At 38.9% G+C, this 18,030-nt stretch overlaps 1 protein-coding gene across 5 annotated transcripts in view; it reads left to right on the plus strand.

The window, feature by feature from the left end:
• Positions 1–18,030, plus strand: part of COL11A1 (collagen type XI alpha 1 chain) — a 329,239-nt gene that overhangs the window by 293,413 nt on the left and 17,796 nt on the right. For all 5 annotated transcript variants that reach the window (XM_073593016.1, XM_073593013.1, XM_073593015.1 and 2 more), the window contains 8 exons: positions 2,123–2,176; positions 5,399–5,506; positions 5,932–5,985; positions 7,334–7,387; positions 13,501–13,554; positions 15,120–15,173; positions 15,263–15,370; positions 16,019–16,072. In XM_073593016.1, coding sequence (XP_073449117.1) covers positions 2,123–2,176; positions 5,399–5,506; positions 5,932–5,985; positions 7,334–7,387; positions 13,501–13,554; positions 15,120–15,173; positions 15,263–15,370; positions 16,019–16,072 — 540 coding nt within the window. The remainder of the gene's footprint in view (positions 1–2,122; positions 2,177–5,398; positions 5,507–5,931; positions 5,986–7,333; positions 7,388–13,500; positions 13,555–15,119; positions 15,174–15,262; positions 15,371–16,018; positions 16,073–18,030) is intronic.

Here is an 18,030-nt window from a genome sequence, read left to right on the forward strand (position 1 = left end):
ATAGAGATTTTAGTCATATAACACTGACTGTGTCCAGGGTGATGTACTTGTCTGCATTGCTTCACACTTTATGGCAATTTTTATTTGCTCTCCTTACTTACAAAAAATGCATGAGGTCAAAAGTTACTATTTCAAAGTAGAAGCCTTGTCAGCAGTCAAAGATGTTAGTGCACAGAAAAGTCTTGCCCTTGGAAACTTACGGTGCTGGAAATTGTATATTTTTATTAAAAAATTGGAACAGGGATGGAGCCTACATTTAATGAGACGTGTTCCTAGTGCTGGTGTCAGCTGTCCTAGTCAAAATCTGAAGTCCTCTTTACCTCACCCCACCACCACATACCATTGTAGCTCTAACCTCCAGTGCTGTGAGGTTAATATGAACACTGGACCTGTCACAGGCATTTGTTAAGAGTGCCGACTATACCCACCCCTTCTGCTCCCCTTCAGTCATAGAAGCTATACTATAGCCTACATGAATAAAACAGGCTTTATGAATGGAGTATGGGCAGAAGGGAGGACACAGAGGACTTTGGATTTCAACTTGGACAGCCGACAACAGCACAAGAGAACATTTCTTATTAATAGTAAGTACTGGCCCTTGTGCTGATTAAAAAAAAAAAAAAACGTAAGCTTTAATTAAAAGGGTGGTTAGCACAGCTAAAAAGAACTGTTTCTCAAGCACAAACTCCGATTACTGAAAACCAGTAATAAGTAGTACAACACAAATGCAAAGGATAGTATTTGGGGCCTTGGCCTTAAAGCAGAACTCTGGATAGAGTGCTTTTAAACATATCTGCTGTGTAAAAAGACTTACCGATGTTAATATTTATCCCAGGTTTGGATCGCTATTATGAAGAGTAAAATGTATACTTTCAATCAGACCAGATAGCGCAAGTGTTTCTGTTCTTATAGCCTGCTTCTCCTGTGAGAGCTGCAGCTTTCTCTGGTGTCATTTATGCACCCTTCCTCTCCATTTGTCCATGCACAGAGTGCTAAAGGTTCGAAATGTACTGAGATAGGACAATAGAGTGAGCTGTAGCTTTCACAGCAACAGTGGGCTGACAATACAGCCATATGTGTACTATCTGTCCTGTGTGAAAGTATGCATTGTACTCTTCAGAGCAGCAGTCCAGACAGTGGTAACTATGTTTTACCCAATAGATATGTTAAAAAGTGTTCTATCTGGAGTTCTGCTTTAATTTTTATCTATAATTGTACTGATCTGCACTCTAAAAGTGACAGATACACATTGATTTTGATTTCATTTTATATACCACTGGCTATGTGATCATTTAGATGTCTGTGATAGATCTCTTCTGTTACCAATAAGGCTCTCTATTGCTCCATGCTATGTACATGCTATGTCCAATAGTTGTCAAATGAAGCAGTATTATGCACAAATCTTGATTTACAACACTGTGCAGAGAAAAACATCTAGGTGTTCCCATAATATTAGCAAATCTATGATATATGTGTTTTTATATACTTATTACTACGTATTATATATTAGCATGTTTGTGTTTGTGTTGTCTGTTTATTAAACAATTGTATAGATAGACCATAGGGTTATCTCTAAATTCTTAGCCTGGACTGTACAAAATGAGAAGCATTTTAATGCTAAGTTGTTATTTGTGGTTATATTTATCAGTCCAGTGATCTGGAAAAATAAGGGCAAGAGGCTTTTTGTGTGCTTCCGATTTCAAATCTAAATCTCCTCACAGAGTAGTATCTTGATGTTTGCTCCTAAAAAGCATATTTTCACATTTTACATATATTTAAATAAAGCTATGTTTTCTAAATCTTAAAAAGATTCATGTATACTATAATGACCACAAAGCCAAGGCAGTTTGGAAGAGTGTTGAAACACTGTTTGCATAATAAACTCTGAAAAAGTAATGGGAAGAATATATTTATTGTTGAATGGGCATTATTAGCATATTGTTTAAATATAAAACTAAGTACTATGAATGGGATTTATGTTTCATATTGTGTTTATGATTATTTGTTTCCTTTTTTTTTTTTCTGAACACTGAAACAAATGAAATCATAAATCCTGGCAATATTTTGAGTGCATGAGTTATAGTGCAACATAATAATTTATTGATTTTTTCTATTATTTTAGGGTGAACCAGGAGAAGCTGGAAACCCAGGACCCCCTGGAGAAGCCGGTGTTTCTGTAAGTCCTAAAGAATACTCACTTCTCTGTATTTACATTTATTTTAACTTAATATTATATTACTGTGTAGTACTCTTTTGTTGCTGTCCATTGCTGTTTGCTGTTAGCGAATAGGTTTTATCTATCTTTTTTTTTAATTTTGATCACACGTGATTGGTTATTTACAGCAAAGACAGGTTCCCTTTATTTACTGACATTTGCCTTGAAAAGTAAACATTCATTTTGCTAAATGAACCTCCTTTAGGCTGTATTTACCCCACGTGACACATGCTTAATACACTTGAGTTGACTTGTGTTAACAATAGTTTTTTAAATGCATTTTATTGTGTTATTGTGCATTTTTTAACACATTGCATTGGTTTGCAATTTTTTCTTTTGTTCATAGTGGGAGTCAACAACATTTTTTTATATTTCTTAACATGTTTTACAGCATGCAGTGACAATGTGTTTCAATGTCGTTGTGCTACTTTTAAATAAAAGTAATTATTTTTAAAACATCATGCTCCTCAAAAACTAAGTGAGATCCAAAACTACCTAAAATAACAACTGCTTGGAAATAAAACATCTCCCAGTGCTTAAACAATTAAATTACACAAAATACCAGTGCTTAATGTGCATAATACTCAATAACTCCCCAAAGTGACTTGTATCAATTAAATTAGTTTAAAAATTAAAAAAGTGCTAAAATTGTCCTTAAAAACTACTGTCAGTCCAATCCACAATTCTTCCACAGATCAATCAAAATCTCCACCCTTGTGAATAAAATTAAATTGTGTATAGCTGGAAGTTCACCGAACACTATTGACTCCTTATAAATGAATGATTCTAGTAGCAGTAGATTTCCATGAGTATCTCGGTCATCCAGGACTCTCCCTCCTGATTGGCTGAGACACAGCAGCTGTGCCATTGGCTCCCACTGCTGTCAATAAAAGTCAGTTAGCCTATCAGGATAGAAGGGGGTGGGGCCGAATCACAGCTTCATATCTGAATGGACACATGGAGCTGCAGCTCGGCTTGGGTGCCCTCATAGCAAGCTGCTTGCTGTGGGGGCACTCAACAGGAAATTTAAAATGTTCCTGTTATTTTGCAGTGATTTGAGTCACTGAACCATGTCTCTAATAGCAACAAAGTCCAAGTTATCCCTAAACATAAGCGCTGTCAACTTACGGAGCTTGCAGGATTTTAGCACCAGAATCACTAACTGCATTAACCACCCCATCATCCAAGTCCTTACATTTCTTGTTACATGCTAGGGACAGAAATGGTCCTTACTAATTAAATCTCTGCCCCAGTTTGCATTTCCAAAAAATCCTGAATTCCAACCTAAATAGCTGTATACACTTATGTGAGGGATGCACGCCATCTCTTTTGTACAGATCAGACCACCTACTAGCATCATAACCAAAACATTCAGCTTTACACCATTCTTTTACCAGACATTGAACTGTGCAAAGGAAAGACTTTCCTTTTTGTGTGCATTATAGGCAAGTAAGACCTCTGAAAGGGTGCAAACTACTTTGCAAAGATTCTGGTCCAAGGTCTGAAAATCCTGCTGTGCAGAATAAAAATAATTCCAGGACAAGTCATTGGTGCTAAGATGCACAACATTGCACTCCTGACTAGATTTCTTGACAATATTTAAAATTAACCTCTAAATCCTCTCAACAGTAGCGCCAGGTAAATACTTAACTTCTTTCAACTCTTCCACATCATTTAATAAGGAACCCCTTTTATAGCTGAATCACCAACAAGAAGATGACTTTTCCTTTTAGGAACCCAGATTTTGGCTTGTTATTGCATTATTCCTGCATTAGGCCAAGAATCAGCTAACTCTTTTGTCTAAAATATTAATTTGCACTTCTTTTCATGTTACTGTATGGCTAGTGCTCCATTCGTGGGATCAATAACTGCCTTTTTCAATCAAGATTTTTGTAAACATTGTGCAGGTTTTTTAGGTGAAGGACTACTGTGTACAGCCTCCTGTTTTAATAATTATACTTCTTTTAGCCATGACTTTAAAAAATCCCTATGAATTTCAGAAGAACTATCCGTGCAAAGATGACCTTACGCATGCATGCGTGAACAGAACTATGGCAATCTCAAGGCAAAGTTTTAACTACTGTATACTCAGAGAAGTGACATAGAACATGTAGCAGTTTTGTTACCACTAAACTAAATAAATTAAATTAAACAGTGGGTGAATTAAGTGCAATAACTCCTAAAGGGCCTTACTTTGTCTACTAAGGGCTACACTTACTTAACGCTAGAAACAATGTTAATAAATATATTAATTGTAATATCTGCAACATACAACATATTGTTTAAGGGCCAAAATACATTTCCTGAAGTATTCAGATGCAATGTGAGGAAGAACATTTGGGACCTTATTCAATTAAAATTCCTAAACCAACGGAGGACAGGAAAGAATAAGTGAGAGGATTGAATGTGGCCCAAAAAACATCACTTTGACTTGCCTGCACTAAACATTATTAAAATTGTTTTAATTTGATTGGATAACTCATAATTATTATTAAAGAAGGTACAAGTATAACATATGGGATAGGTGTGTAGAACAGGGAGGTATAATGTGCTTCCTCAGATTTGTGTATATGTTTGTATACACCTGGTATATTTACCACAACTTTAGCTATTTAATTAGTTTAGAGTGGTGCTACATGTGTATTTGAAGTGGCACATATCTATGCAGCAGACATTGGTTTTGTCATTTGTGATAATTAACAGGAATACAAAATTTGCTATAAAACCCAATTATTTTTACCTCCTGCTCTACCACTGAAGAATTCATTTTAGTGGTGGAATCATATCAGTAATTAAAAACCTCACCTTGTTATAACACCAGAAGTAAAATTCATTCTTCTTAATGTAACTAGCTAATTTACTGATATTGTGTGATCTTGTCTGCCTTTACTTAAGCATATTGGCTATTTAACTTCTCTGCCTGACATCTTAAGAACTGCTTTGCAAGCAGGAGAGCAGAGTGAAAGAAAAATTTGCCTGGGGATTTGAGGGATGACATAGATTTGTTAAATAAAAACTGTAAAAGTCTTTTAAAGCTTTCAATTTTTCATAATAATAACAATAGAGGTAATGATGTTTTAGTTCCTTTATGATAATTGTTAAAAGATAGAATCTTCTTTTGGCTTCAGAGGGCTTATTTTAAGACCATATCATCTATAACCTGTATATGTGAATCTTTGGTAGGGACCTAAAGGCGAAAGAGGAGAGAAAGGAGAAGCTGGACCACCCGGATCAGCAGGACCAGCTGGTCCTAAAGGCCCACCAGGAGACGATGGTCCTAAAGGAAATCCTGTAAGAAAAGCATTTGAAGGAATTTTTTTAAGAAACAACGTTTTAAGCAGGAGTTGTCTCAATGACACTTATGATTAGGACATGTGTGAAGGGATAAGTTAGCATTACAGTATGTGTATTGAGCTTGAGTTGTTGAGTTCAGTAAACAACAGGTTTCTTTTAGCAAATCTGAAAACGGAAATAGCTATCTGTGTAAAAAGGGGACTAGAGCTCTGGCTGGATAGTTAAATGTAAGCCATTTATATGCAATATTTATTTTAACTTAAAAAAGTATTAGAGAAAAAGGATTTCCTAGTTTTGACCATAATAAATAATGACAAATATGTATACAAGAGCTATATTCCTTTTAACTATTTTGTTTTCTTTTGTTTAATATAATATTAGATGTAACATGCCTAAATTCTTCTCTTTATTCCACATAATAGGGTCCTGTTGGATTCCCTGGAGATCCTGGTCCTCCTGGAGAGCCCGGCCCAAGTGTAAGTAATTTGATTGTGTACCAAAAATGTATTTTTACTGATTTTTAATACTTAGATTCTAAACATATTTTATAACTGATGAGTGAAATGCCAAATATTTCACTAAACAGTTTATAACATCCATATAATTATATTAGTACAAGCCAGTGTTTTGGTGCATATTTATATCTTTGGCTCACATTAGAACACCTGTATATCACACGTAAATAAATGAATAACAAGCATGCACAAGAGACCTATAGTTCAAGAACACTAGCTGTCTTTTATTGACAATATGCTACCTTTCAGCGTACCTTTGAATGTATCTCTATGCTGGTTATTGTGTACTACTAAAACGGAGATTCTGCTCATTTCATTTCTACTGTACTAGAGAAAGGAAGTGAGTTGAAATTTGTCCAACAGAGTCATGGATAGCAATACAAATGTGACTTTTGTTTGGCGGTGGGAGGGGGGGGGGATTTTCTCTTCTTAAGTCCATCCAAGCCTATCCAAACAAAGCGAGGCTTAATCTTAGCACGTTTAGCACAAGAGCCATAAAAAATCCCTCACAGAGTGTCACCTGTTGGTTAGTAATTAGTGAAAACTTAAATGTATCATTGTACATTAACCTTAAAAATATCTTGAACATGGATTGCAAAATGGATCATATGGCCGAATTCAGCATACTGTTGGCATAACACATTTTTACAAATTAAATCATCTCTTAATATAAAGTTTAATACATATAATTTCACTGCACTATGTAAAACAAAAATATATTTACTGCAAGATAATTTATAAAGGTGTAAGGTACACATACACAATGGACCTTATTTGATAAGGCAAAAAGCAATGTGTCAAGTAGACTAACCCATAGCCAATTAGCCACAAAAAGTAAAAAGGATTAAAAAAAAAAAAATAATAATTTTGAACATGTTTGTTCCTTTTTTGCAGACTTTCACTGGTAACAAAAAGTAGACAAATACAGGCTATCCTCACTTAATGACCAGGTTCCCTTCCAGCGACCGGGTTGTTAAATGAATTGGTCACTAAACAAGGAGCCACAAGCAATCAATATTTTAAGCATTCTTAACTACTGTACTGTATTCTGAAAAAAATGTCTAAACATAAAACTCCAACTCAATAACGTTGTTTTAATTTGCATAAGTACAAAACGCAAAAATATAAACAACAAAAATACTGTACTGTACAATAAAATGATGTACAGTGCCCAAAAAGCTGGTCGTAAGTCAGAGCTGTCATTAAACGAGTAAGTCGTTAAACGAGGAGAGTCTGTAAATCTAAATTCTGTCCATTTACTATTATGCCCATATATGTTGCTTTAACATGTTTTATTTATTATCTAAAGGGTGCAGATGGTCTTTCTGGTGACAAGGGTGAAGATGGCGAACCAGGTCAACATGTAAGTTTTGTTCTTGTTAACTGTTCCTGTTTCCAAGTCTTACCTTTATTTTGTGAAGTGCTATATCTTTCTTCTCAGAATTTTTTTTTCTTCTTTGGGCTCTTGAGTGTAAGATTGTAAATTATTTTATGTTTTGCACTACAAAGTTATTCCCATCAAATATATATGTGTTAAATATGTGACAGAGGTTTTCGTTATGAGTCATTGGTATAATAATTACATGGTCTTTTTTCTCAATAGTTTAGAAACCAATGGCATAATATAATTAGACTAAGGCTGCTTTCACACTGAGGCACTTTACAGGTGCTACAGTGCTAAAAATAGTGCCTGAAAATGCACCTGTAAAGCGCCTTTCCTTTCACACTGGAGCGGTGTGCTGGCAGGACCCTAAAAAAAGTCCTGCAAGCAGCATCTTTGAGGCGCTGTAGGAGCGGTGTGTACACCGCTCCTACAGCGCCCCTGCTCATTGAAATAAATGGGCAGTGCTGTTGCAACTCTACTTTGCCGGTGCTTTTAACCTTTTTTTAGTGTGGGTTAAAAGTGCACCGCTAGCACCGAAAAGCGCCGCAAAAACGACGGTTAAAAACTACGCCCGGGCGCTCCCAGTGTGAAAGTGCCCTTTATGATGTGACCATATATACAGATAATCCTCACTTTGTAGCATTTAAATAATGCAAGAAAGACAGTTCTATGTAGGGATGGGCGAACGGTTCGGCCCGAGCATAAGTTTGGGACGAACTTTCGTTGTTCGGTTGTTCGGCGAACATCCGAACAAACGGGTCGTTCGACCATTTTTTCGCCCTCCAAATCGACCACAATGCAATGGGGCACTGAACAGTACATTGCAAGCCCTGATTGGCTAAAGCAGTGAAAACTTCAGCCAATCAGGGCACAGAGCACTGTCAGAGTCATGATTGGACACTGTCATCATGACTTTATCCAATCATTGCTCATTCCCACCCCACATTTTCAAAGTATTCTTTCAATGGCAGCCATTTTCAGTGTGATTTTGGTGTGGAGAGAGATAGAACAGAGCTCTGTTCAGTGCTATTAGTTAGTTAGTGTGCTATACTGTGCTATTTTGTTTCAATTGTCAGTGTAGAATATTAGTTTAGTGTCAGTCTAGGGATAGTGTAAGTGTAGTAAGGGGGACCATCATTCAGCTTTGCATAGTGTGCAGCTAGAGTAGGGACAGCTCAGATAGTTTCATTGTAGTGCAGTGAGACGGTGTCATTCACACATACATTAGTGTAGAGTAGGGACAGCTCATATAGTTTCAGTGTAGTGTAGTGAGACCGTGTCAGTAATCTTTACATTAGTGTATAGCTAGAGCAGGGACAGTTCAGATAGCATCAGTGTAGTGACGGTTGAACATCATCTATTTGATTGCGTTACTGCCAGTTAAATGCCATTTACTTCTGTGTGCGTTACTGACAGTTTAACGCCATTTACTTCTGTGTGCATTACTGCCAGCGTAACGCCATATAGTTCTGTGTGCGTTACTGCCAGTTTAACGCCATATAGTTCTGTGTGCGTTACTGCCAGTTTAACGCCATATAGTTTTTTGCGTTACTGCCAGTTTAACGCCATATAGTTCTGTGCGCGTTACTGCCAGTTTAACGCCATATAGTTTTGTGTGCATTACTGCCAGTTTAATACCATATAGTTCTGTGTTTGTTACTGCCAGTTTAATGCCATATAGTTCTGTGTGCATTACTGCCAGTTTAACGCCATATAGTTCTGTGTGTCACTGTACGTTTGGTGCATGATATTGCAATATATTATAGTGTATCTGTGGAGCGTTTCTGTGTCGTGTGAGTACTCAAATTAAAGTGCACCAAACACCTCTTTACATTGATTAAAGTGCATCTATGTACAGATTTCAACTTCTTCTTTACATTTGCTTTTAAGCACTACCCCCTCCCTCCCAATAATGTCTGGGAGGACAACAAGGAGAAGCAGACGTTTCCTTGGCACTGTAAGGGGGCCAGCAACAAATATGTCCACAGGCAAAGGTGGACGTGGTGGTCATTCCTCAGGCAGGGCTTCATTTCCTCTGTTTAGTGAGTTTGTCCGTGGTATCCAGCCACAGCATGCAGAGGAGGTGGTGGACTGGCTTACTAAACCTTCCTCATCCTCTGTCACGCAAGCAGAGACAAGTGTGCAGTCCCCTGCAGTTGCCAGAGTGGATAAACCTGCCTCCTTGTCCACATCTATTCCTGCCATAGACCCAACATCAGCCATTGAGGAGTCAGCTGATTTATTTGACCACAGCGTCAGCCACTTGCTCCTTGATGATGCCCAGCCATTACTGAATTCAGATGTTGGTCCTGAGGTTGAGGATGACAGGAACATGAGCCTAGAGAGAGGGAGGAACACCGGTAGACAAATTGGCATTCATGTTCCCCAAGCCGCAGCATATTGCCAAGTTGTCTCCAGTGGTAATGATGAAGATGGAGGAGGAGGAGATGGGGATGATGATGAGGTCACTGATGCAATGTGGGTGCCAGATAGAGCAGAGGAGGAAACTGAAGGTGAGGTGGCACAACCTCAAAGAGGCCGACATCAAGAAAGAGTAGAGAGCAGCAACCCTATTCCATCACATTCTAAAGCTGTTATCTCCCGGCCCACTCCCCAAAGCTTAGTTGTCCGGGCCTTTTTCAGCACATCTGCAGCAGATCGCACTGTTGCTATTCTGCAAACTGTGTCTCAGGTACATCAAACGTGGCAAAAATACCAACTATTTGGGTACCACATGCTTAACAAGGCATTTAACGTCCAACCACACAGCCTGTTGGCAAGAGCACCTAAAAGCTGCACAAAAGGGGCACAAATCTGTCCCTCCTCCTCCTTATCCACTTCAGTCTGCCCCTGCTATACCGAGTCATTACCTCTCAGCAGCCTCCACTGACAGAGATGATGGTATAGCACAGGGTGTCCCAAGTCCTAGCAGCACATCTGCCAGAAGCACACCACCAGCTGTAGACTGTAGCTGGAGCAGAGAAAAAAATACAATCCCTGCCACCCACATGCCCAGCTTCTGACTTTTAGTCTGGTGGATTCTGCCCCCTTCTGTGAATTCGCACAAATGTGCTATACCACAATGGCAGGTTCCCAGTCGCTGCTACTTTTCAAGTAAGGCCATTCCATCTCTCTACCATCAGCCATAAAATCTACCTTGCTGGTGACATGTGGCCCAGCAAGCATGGGCGGGGATGATATATTTCATTCACAACACACTGGGTAACGTTGCTTGCAACTCAAAAGGATGCAGGACAGGGCTCGGTGCTACAGCTTGTTGTGCCCCCACGTCTCCATACAGCTGGTGGTGATGATGCCAGACCTGTGAGCTCTACCCTCTCCTCCTGCTCCTCCTCCTCGGCCACTTCCATGCCCTCCCTGCAGAATTGTCCTATGAACATCAGGTACCCCCTAAGCGTTCAAAGGGCTATTCCCAGAGTCAGGCTAAAAGGTGCCATGCAGTGCTTCAGCTGGTGTGTTTAGGGGACAGGAACCACACCGGAATAGAGATTGTTGCAGCTCTACAGGGACAGATCCAAAGGTGGTTCACACCACGCCAGCTGGAGCCAGGAATGGTGGTGTGCAATAATGGCTCAAACCTCCTGTCCGCCCTTAAACAGGGAAAGTTGACACATGTGCCATGCCTGGCACATGTCCTCAGTTTGGTGATGCAGCATTTCCTAAATACATAACCAGGGTTGCAAGATGTGCTAAAGCTGGCCAGAAGAGTCTGTAACCATTTCAGGTGGTCATACACAGTCAGTGCTCGGTTGGCTGAAATTCAGCGGGAAATCCCATAAACCGCCTGATTTGTGACATGCCCACCAGGTGGAACTTGACTTGGCCAATTCTGCAGCGGCTATGCATGCAGCAGAGGGCCGTCAACAAGTACCTGTGCGAATACAGCACAATGACAGGCTCAGGCCGCCTCGGCTTTTTTTCCCCACACCAATGATTATTAAGGATGCATGCACTGTGTTGTTATCATTTGAGGAGGCCACAAGGATGGTGAGCCGTGACAGTGCATGCATCAGTGACACAATCTCTGTTGTGTTCCTGCTGGAGCAGACTCTGTGTGGGATTATGGACAGGGCACTGGAGGCAGGGCAGCAGGAGGAAGAGGAGGACTTCCTTTCCTTCCAAGGCCCACTTTATCCAGACACCATCATACCTATGTCACAAAACACACAGGAGGAGAGAGGGGAGGAGGATGAGGAGGAGGATTCTGGCACTTTCATAGGCTTTGAAGAAGAGGAAGACATGCGTCAATCTGTAAGCGATGGCTTTCCAACCCCAGGACCCTTGGGAGTAGTACGTGGCTGGGAGGAGGAAGTTCCAGATGCTGTCACCCTGTGTGACCCGAAGAGTCTGCTTCTCAAACCTCTGCAAATTTTAGGCGCATGGGCAACCTCATGCTTCAAAGCCTATGAATGGACCCAAGAATATGTGGCATTAAGGATAAGTATGATTACTGGTTGGCAACCCTCCTTGACCACCAATATAAGGGGAAGGTCCCAGAACTCATCCCATCTCCACAGAGAGTGCAGAAGATAAAATCTTTTATAAAAATGAATCAGTCCTGGATTACCAGCTATGAAGCCCCTGATGCGATGTCACTGATTAAGTCTTTTTGGATGTGGAATCTCTGCAGGACTTTGAGGCTGCCTAGCTTTAAGGGTGTTCAATCATTTCATCTGGAAGAATGTATTTGGTATAGGTTTTATGGTCACAAATAACACCCAAAGAACACATTTTCTGCACCTGTTTGACAGGTGCATAGCATTGCAATTTTTTTTGCCTTCATCAAGAACACCTCTATAAGGTTATGGTGGGAAGCCCCCAGCTGACCATAGAGCTGATCGAAGACCAGAACAGCTCCAATCATCTCTATGGTTTAAGAAACCAGAAGCTACGAGCATTTCATGACTTCGGTTTCGCTGATAATAAACAGCACCATTGGGAAATTGGGAAAGCATCTTATCACACCGATCTTGGTGTGGTCAGATGCTTTGAGGGCAGAGGAGAGATCTAGAGTCTAATTGACCCCAATTAAAAAAAATAAGAGTACCTGTCACCACCTATTGCTATCAAAGGGATATTTAAATTCCCTGTGATAACAATAAAAATTATAAAAAAAGCAAAAAAAAAGCAAAATGAATAATAAAAAAAGCACCCCTCGCCCCCCCCCCCCCCCCCCGCCCGTGCTTGTGCGCAATGGCGAACAAAAGCGTCGGTCTCGTGTCATATGTAAACAGCAATTGCACCATGCATGTGAGGTATCACCATGAACATCAGGTCAAAGGCTGTCATTTTAGCAGTAGACCTCCTCTGTAAAACTAAAATGGTAACCTGTAAAAGCTTTTAAAGGCTTTTAAAAATGTATCTAGTTTGTCGCTGCTGCACGGTTGTATGCAATTTTAAAGCATGTCGTGTTTGATATCTATGTACTCGGCATAAGATCATCTTTTATATTTTACCAAACATTTGAGCAATATAGTGTGTTTTAGTGCATTAAAATTCCAAAAAGTGTTTTTTTCACCAAACAATTTTGTTTGAAAAATCACAGCACAAATACTGTGTGAAAAAATTGCAACACCCACCATTTTAATCTGTAGGGCCTTTGCTTTAAAAATATATATAATGTTTGGGGGTTCAAAGTAATTTTTTAGAAAAATATTTTTTTTTTTCATGTAAACAAAAAGTGTCAGAAAGGGCTCTGTCTTCAAGTGGTTAGAAGAGTGGGTGATGTGTGGCATAAGCTTCTAGTGTTGTGCATAAAATACCAGGAAAGGTCAAACCCCCCCCAATTGACCCCTTTTTGCATACCACATGTGTGAGGCTTTTTGGCAGTCTAGCCCGTGTATAGGACTCCGAAAACCAATCACTGCCTTCAGGCTTTCTAAGGGAGTACATTTTTTATTTCACTCTTCCTCTTTACTTTCTCTTTAAATCTATTGCTTAATAACAAACTTGACCACTCTTAACATTCTTTCAAACAGTTCCTAGCAATATGAATTGTTAACTCAAAACCAGGTTTAGGTTGCAGCAAAAAAAAATTTCTGAAAAATAAAAAATGTGTTTACTTTTTACAGGGTCCTCCTGGTCCATCTGGAGAAGCTGGTCCACCTGGTCCTCCTGGGAAGAGAGTGAGTTTTAACATTATATTGTCCTTACAAGTATCTGCTTTCTGCCTGAAGACTGTCTTTGTTATACAGTATGTGCTCACATGTGTTCTGTTACATCGTGTACAACAAAGAATGCCAATAATTGCCAATTTTTAAACAGTGATACAGAAATTTAAATCTATTACAAATAAACTCCTCAACTTTGGAAAGATTTAAACACCCATGGGTAGGTGAGTTCATAGAGATGAATAATTATTGTGCAGTATAATAGAATATTGATTCAGCTATGCTTTGTAGAAGCAATAGAGCACATAGGTAGGGAATAATCACTGGCAATAACTAGACCTTACATTTTCTGGAGGGTCAGACATACACACGAATAATCTTCAACACATTTTCCAAAATATATGTGCTTGTTGGTACCATGATTTTTATCTCTATCCATATACATACACTTAATAGTTCATACTGTATCCTGATGATATAACTAATTATACTTTTGAATGTATACATCTTAATAGTAATGGTTCAAAAAGGAAAGTGGGTAGCTGATTCACACTAGGTATTACATGGTAAATTGTTAAGATGTTAATAAATCATTGGTGGGTCTTAGTGATTCATATACAGTATATGACAAAACTCCAACAATAGGCATGTTTGCTATGGTACTATGAGCAGTACTGTTATTATTAGCTGCTAGGACAGAATCATGTACATCTGCACCTTAACCAAACCCACACCCATGGGACCCATGATAATTGGAAGGGAGTTCTGTTGAAATATTGTATCATGTGTGTCATGGGTTTTACTATATAGCAAATCTGTAAAATGACTTATTTTATACCAAACATAGTTGTTTCCATCATGTGCCTGGGCACACCCTAATCACCCTGTGTGGCACAGATTCCCCCTGTTTATACTCCGGGTATTTCACCAAAGCCCCCTAATAGGGGGCTTTGGTGAAATATAATAATATTTAAAAAAAATAAAATTTAAAAAATAATAAAAAATGAAATAATAAAAATAAAAACGACTGACACAGTGCACTGCCCTACTGACACCTGTCTCGGTCCTACTGACACTGTCAGTATATATACACATACACACAAATGCATATGTGTTTGGGCTTTGGGGTGCACACCCTAATACAATAGGCTGTGCACACCTATGGTTTCCATACAGTTTCAGTGGTTGGGGCACCTATTTGAATGTGCAAGCAAAAATCATTGAATATTGATGTCAGTATAAAAGTTGTTGAAAAACTAAGACCATAATAATGGAAATAAAGCATTGATGTGTTGGTTCGTAGCAAAAAAAAACATGCAACTGAACAATATTCATAATCAGTACTGCTCTAAAACTTCAGTTCACTTTACCCGTTTGTAGCTGATATCTATAACAAGAGTTTACATATACTTATGTTACATATGGTTATACGCCTTCATTTTCATTACAAGGTTTTCCATGTTTGTAGCTAGCTATAAAGTAAGCATTCTACAAAATAATACTTAATCTTCTGTAAGCTATTCTAGGTATTTCTATGTAGTTCCAAGTAAATTATTTTATCCATCCAAACTGTGTTTTAGGGTCCTCCTGGAACTCCTGGCGCAGAAGGAAGGCAAGGAGAGAAAGGTGCAAAGGTAAAGATTTTCAAACATTGAGCAAGCTTCCCTTCTTTCACACCAGCCTCTTTGTGCTGTTATAATATGTACATTTTTCTGTGTTTTAGGGTGAACCTGGAGCAGAAGGACCTGCTGGAAAGACAGGGCCTGTTGGACCTCAAGGCCCTGCAGGGAAACCAGGACCTGAAGGTTTGAGAGGAATTCCAGGACCTGTAGTAAGTTCCATTTTTTCAGGTGGTGTTTTGTTAACTAGCAACAAAAGTCAATTTGAATAGCTGTTTTCTGGTAGGCTGAATCAGTGTAATTTTATATCTTAGGAACTTCAATGATAAACTCAACCTGCTATAGTTACTAACTTTGTTCTCAATTAAAGTGATTCCAAAGTCAAAACATGTTTTACCATAATGCATTCCTAATGTTCCATTACGTGTTCCCCTTCCTCTTCTCACTGGATACACTTAGAGCAGTGAGAGCCACTGGCTCCTGCTGCTGTCAGTCAAATCCTGTGAGGAGGAAATGGGGGGCTTGTCCGAGCGACGCTGTGTGTCTATGGATGCACTTGCACAAGTGCCCCCTCAGCACACAGCTTGAGGAACGGAGAGGAGGAGCAGAGAGAGCCAGTGGGGGACTCCAGAGGAGGGGTAAGGGACTTCTCTGTGCAATACCATTGTAAGTAAGTAAAACATGTTTTTATTTTAAGAAAATGTGCCTTTAAAACCACTTTAGGTGTTCTGATTTCTCCCATTTAAAATACTTTTTTTAAGCTTTACTCTTTAATTTGCTATCAGTTCTGCTTTTTTTCCTATTTGAACATCTAGTGCTAAATATTTAATGGTCTAAATTTGTCTTTATTTTACTTTCAGGGTGAACAAGGTCTTCCTGGTGCTCCTGGTCAGGATGGACCCCCAGGCCCAATGGTAAGTGATATGCAAGACTTTTTCTGACCTAAAGTATCACCTGTTATTTAATCACTTCAATACCAGACACTTTCACACTTTGAATGACAATTACTCAGTCATACAACACTACCCAAATCAAATTTTTATCTTTGTGATTTTTTTGCTGAATAAATGAAAAATACCAAAATTTTTGAAAAAAAACATGTTTCTTGTTGTAAAATGTTGTAAATGAGTAAGCTTTCTCCATAAATTTAGGCCAAAATGTAAATTGTTTGGTTAAAATAACCCAAATCATTGTATATTATTTAGTCTGTGTGAAAGTTTTGAGTCGACCAACTGTTGTGTATATTTGAACATGTATTAGTCCAGATGCACTAACTGCCTGTCTCATTTTTGAGGCCCTAAAATGATAGGAAAGTACAAATATTGTGAATTTTTTGAAGTTGTCATTTAAAAAAAAAAAAAAAATTTGTTTTTTCCACCCATATTTTTTTAACATACTGTCACTGGAGCATTACAGCGTCATCATATGACTGGTGTGGTGGTGATCAGGGATACTGACTGGTGAGAGTATGTTAAAAAAATAATAATTTTCATTTTTTAAACTTTTTTTTCTTTTTTTACAATTTTTTTTTTCATGCTGTGACCACAGCAGTACAGTGTTACCATAGTGACACTACTACTCTGGGGAGGTGGTCAGAATTTTTTACACTATGATTGCTTATAACTGTGGTGATTACTGTTAAATCAACCATTTTTTGAATGGCATCCATTCTTTGCCAGTGTGTACTATTGTGATAGCTGTGATTGGCCATAGATATCACATTATACAGATGCGCTGTGATTGGCCCTCTCTGTACCATGTGATCACTGTGACTAGTCACAGAAATCATCGACTTGGACACAATGAATGGCTTTAAATAAAAGCCATTCATTGTGTATAACTATCATGTGTTCGCTGTGATTGGTCACAGCGGTCACATGGTACTGGGCAAGCCTGGTACTGCGATCTGTCATACACTGGATACAGCGGGTGACAGATCGAGCCACAGTGCTCTAGCTTGAGCGCTCAAGAGGTGTGCAACTGGGAGGACGTCATATGATGTCCACCCAGGATGGGAAAGCTCCCACTCGACCATCATTTAAATATAGGGCAGGCAGAAAGCAGTTAAAAATAGCTATTAACTATGATATTGAAAGGGTGGTTAAAAGATTTATACTACCCAAATGACCATTAACCGCCTTAGCCGTATTCCGAGTGTGGCTCAGGGTGAATTTTCAGTACCAAGAGCCACGTTCGGGATCACATTGCAGGATCCAGGCAAAGTTACTTACCTTGTCCTCAGGATCCTGCGATGTCTCCCCGCTTTGTGTGCGAGCCGTGTCCTCCGCGTGTTAAAAACACACAATACATACAGTACACGGTAATCTTACAGATTACATTACTGTATCAAATTATTTTACATCCCTTTTGTCCCTAGTGGTTTGTCCAGTGCCCTGCATGCAGTTTTATATTATATATACTGTTCTTTCTGCCTGGAAACTGGAGATTGTCCAGAGAAACCAAAAAGCGTCCCTTTACATCAAAAGCAGTCCAGCTAGACCAGCTAGAAAACAGCGATAATAAATTAGAACCACTTGCAGAATTGATCGATAGTGATTCGTGGGGAAATCCGTCATCAAACACTGAAAGTAATGACAGCGACAATTCTGCAACTGGGCAAATTTCAGTGTTTTTGATTTGATTACATTATTGAATAATTTTTATTATTATTATATTATTATATGTTATAATTATTTATAGTTATTTACTATATTATAATTTATGATTTCGTGCTTCAAACTTTATCATACCCGAGATGTCTACTAGACTCTTGTTTGGACAGATTTAAGTGTGTTATTCCTAAGAACTACAAGCCTACAATATAAAACGCCAAATTTCCATGCAAAACATTGTACCGCTTTGAGCATCAAAA

Source organism: Aquarana catesbeiana, linkage group LG07 (assembly GCF_042186555.1).
Source record: "Aquarana catesbeiana isolate 2022-GZ linkage group LG07, ASM4218655v1, whole genome shotgun sequence".
NCBI lineage: Eukaryota > Metazoa > Chordata > Amphibia > Anura > Ranidae > Aquarana > Aquarana catesbeiana.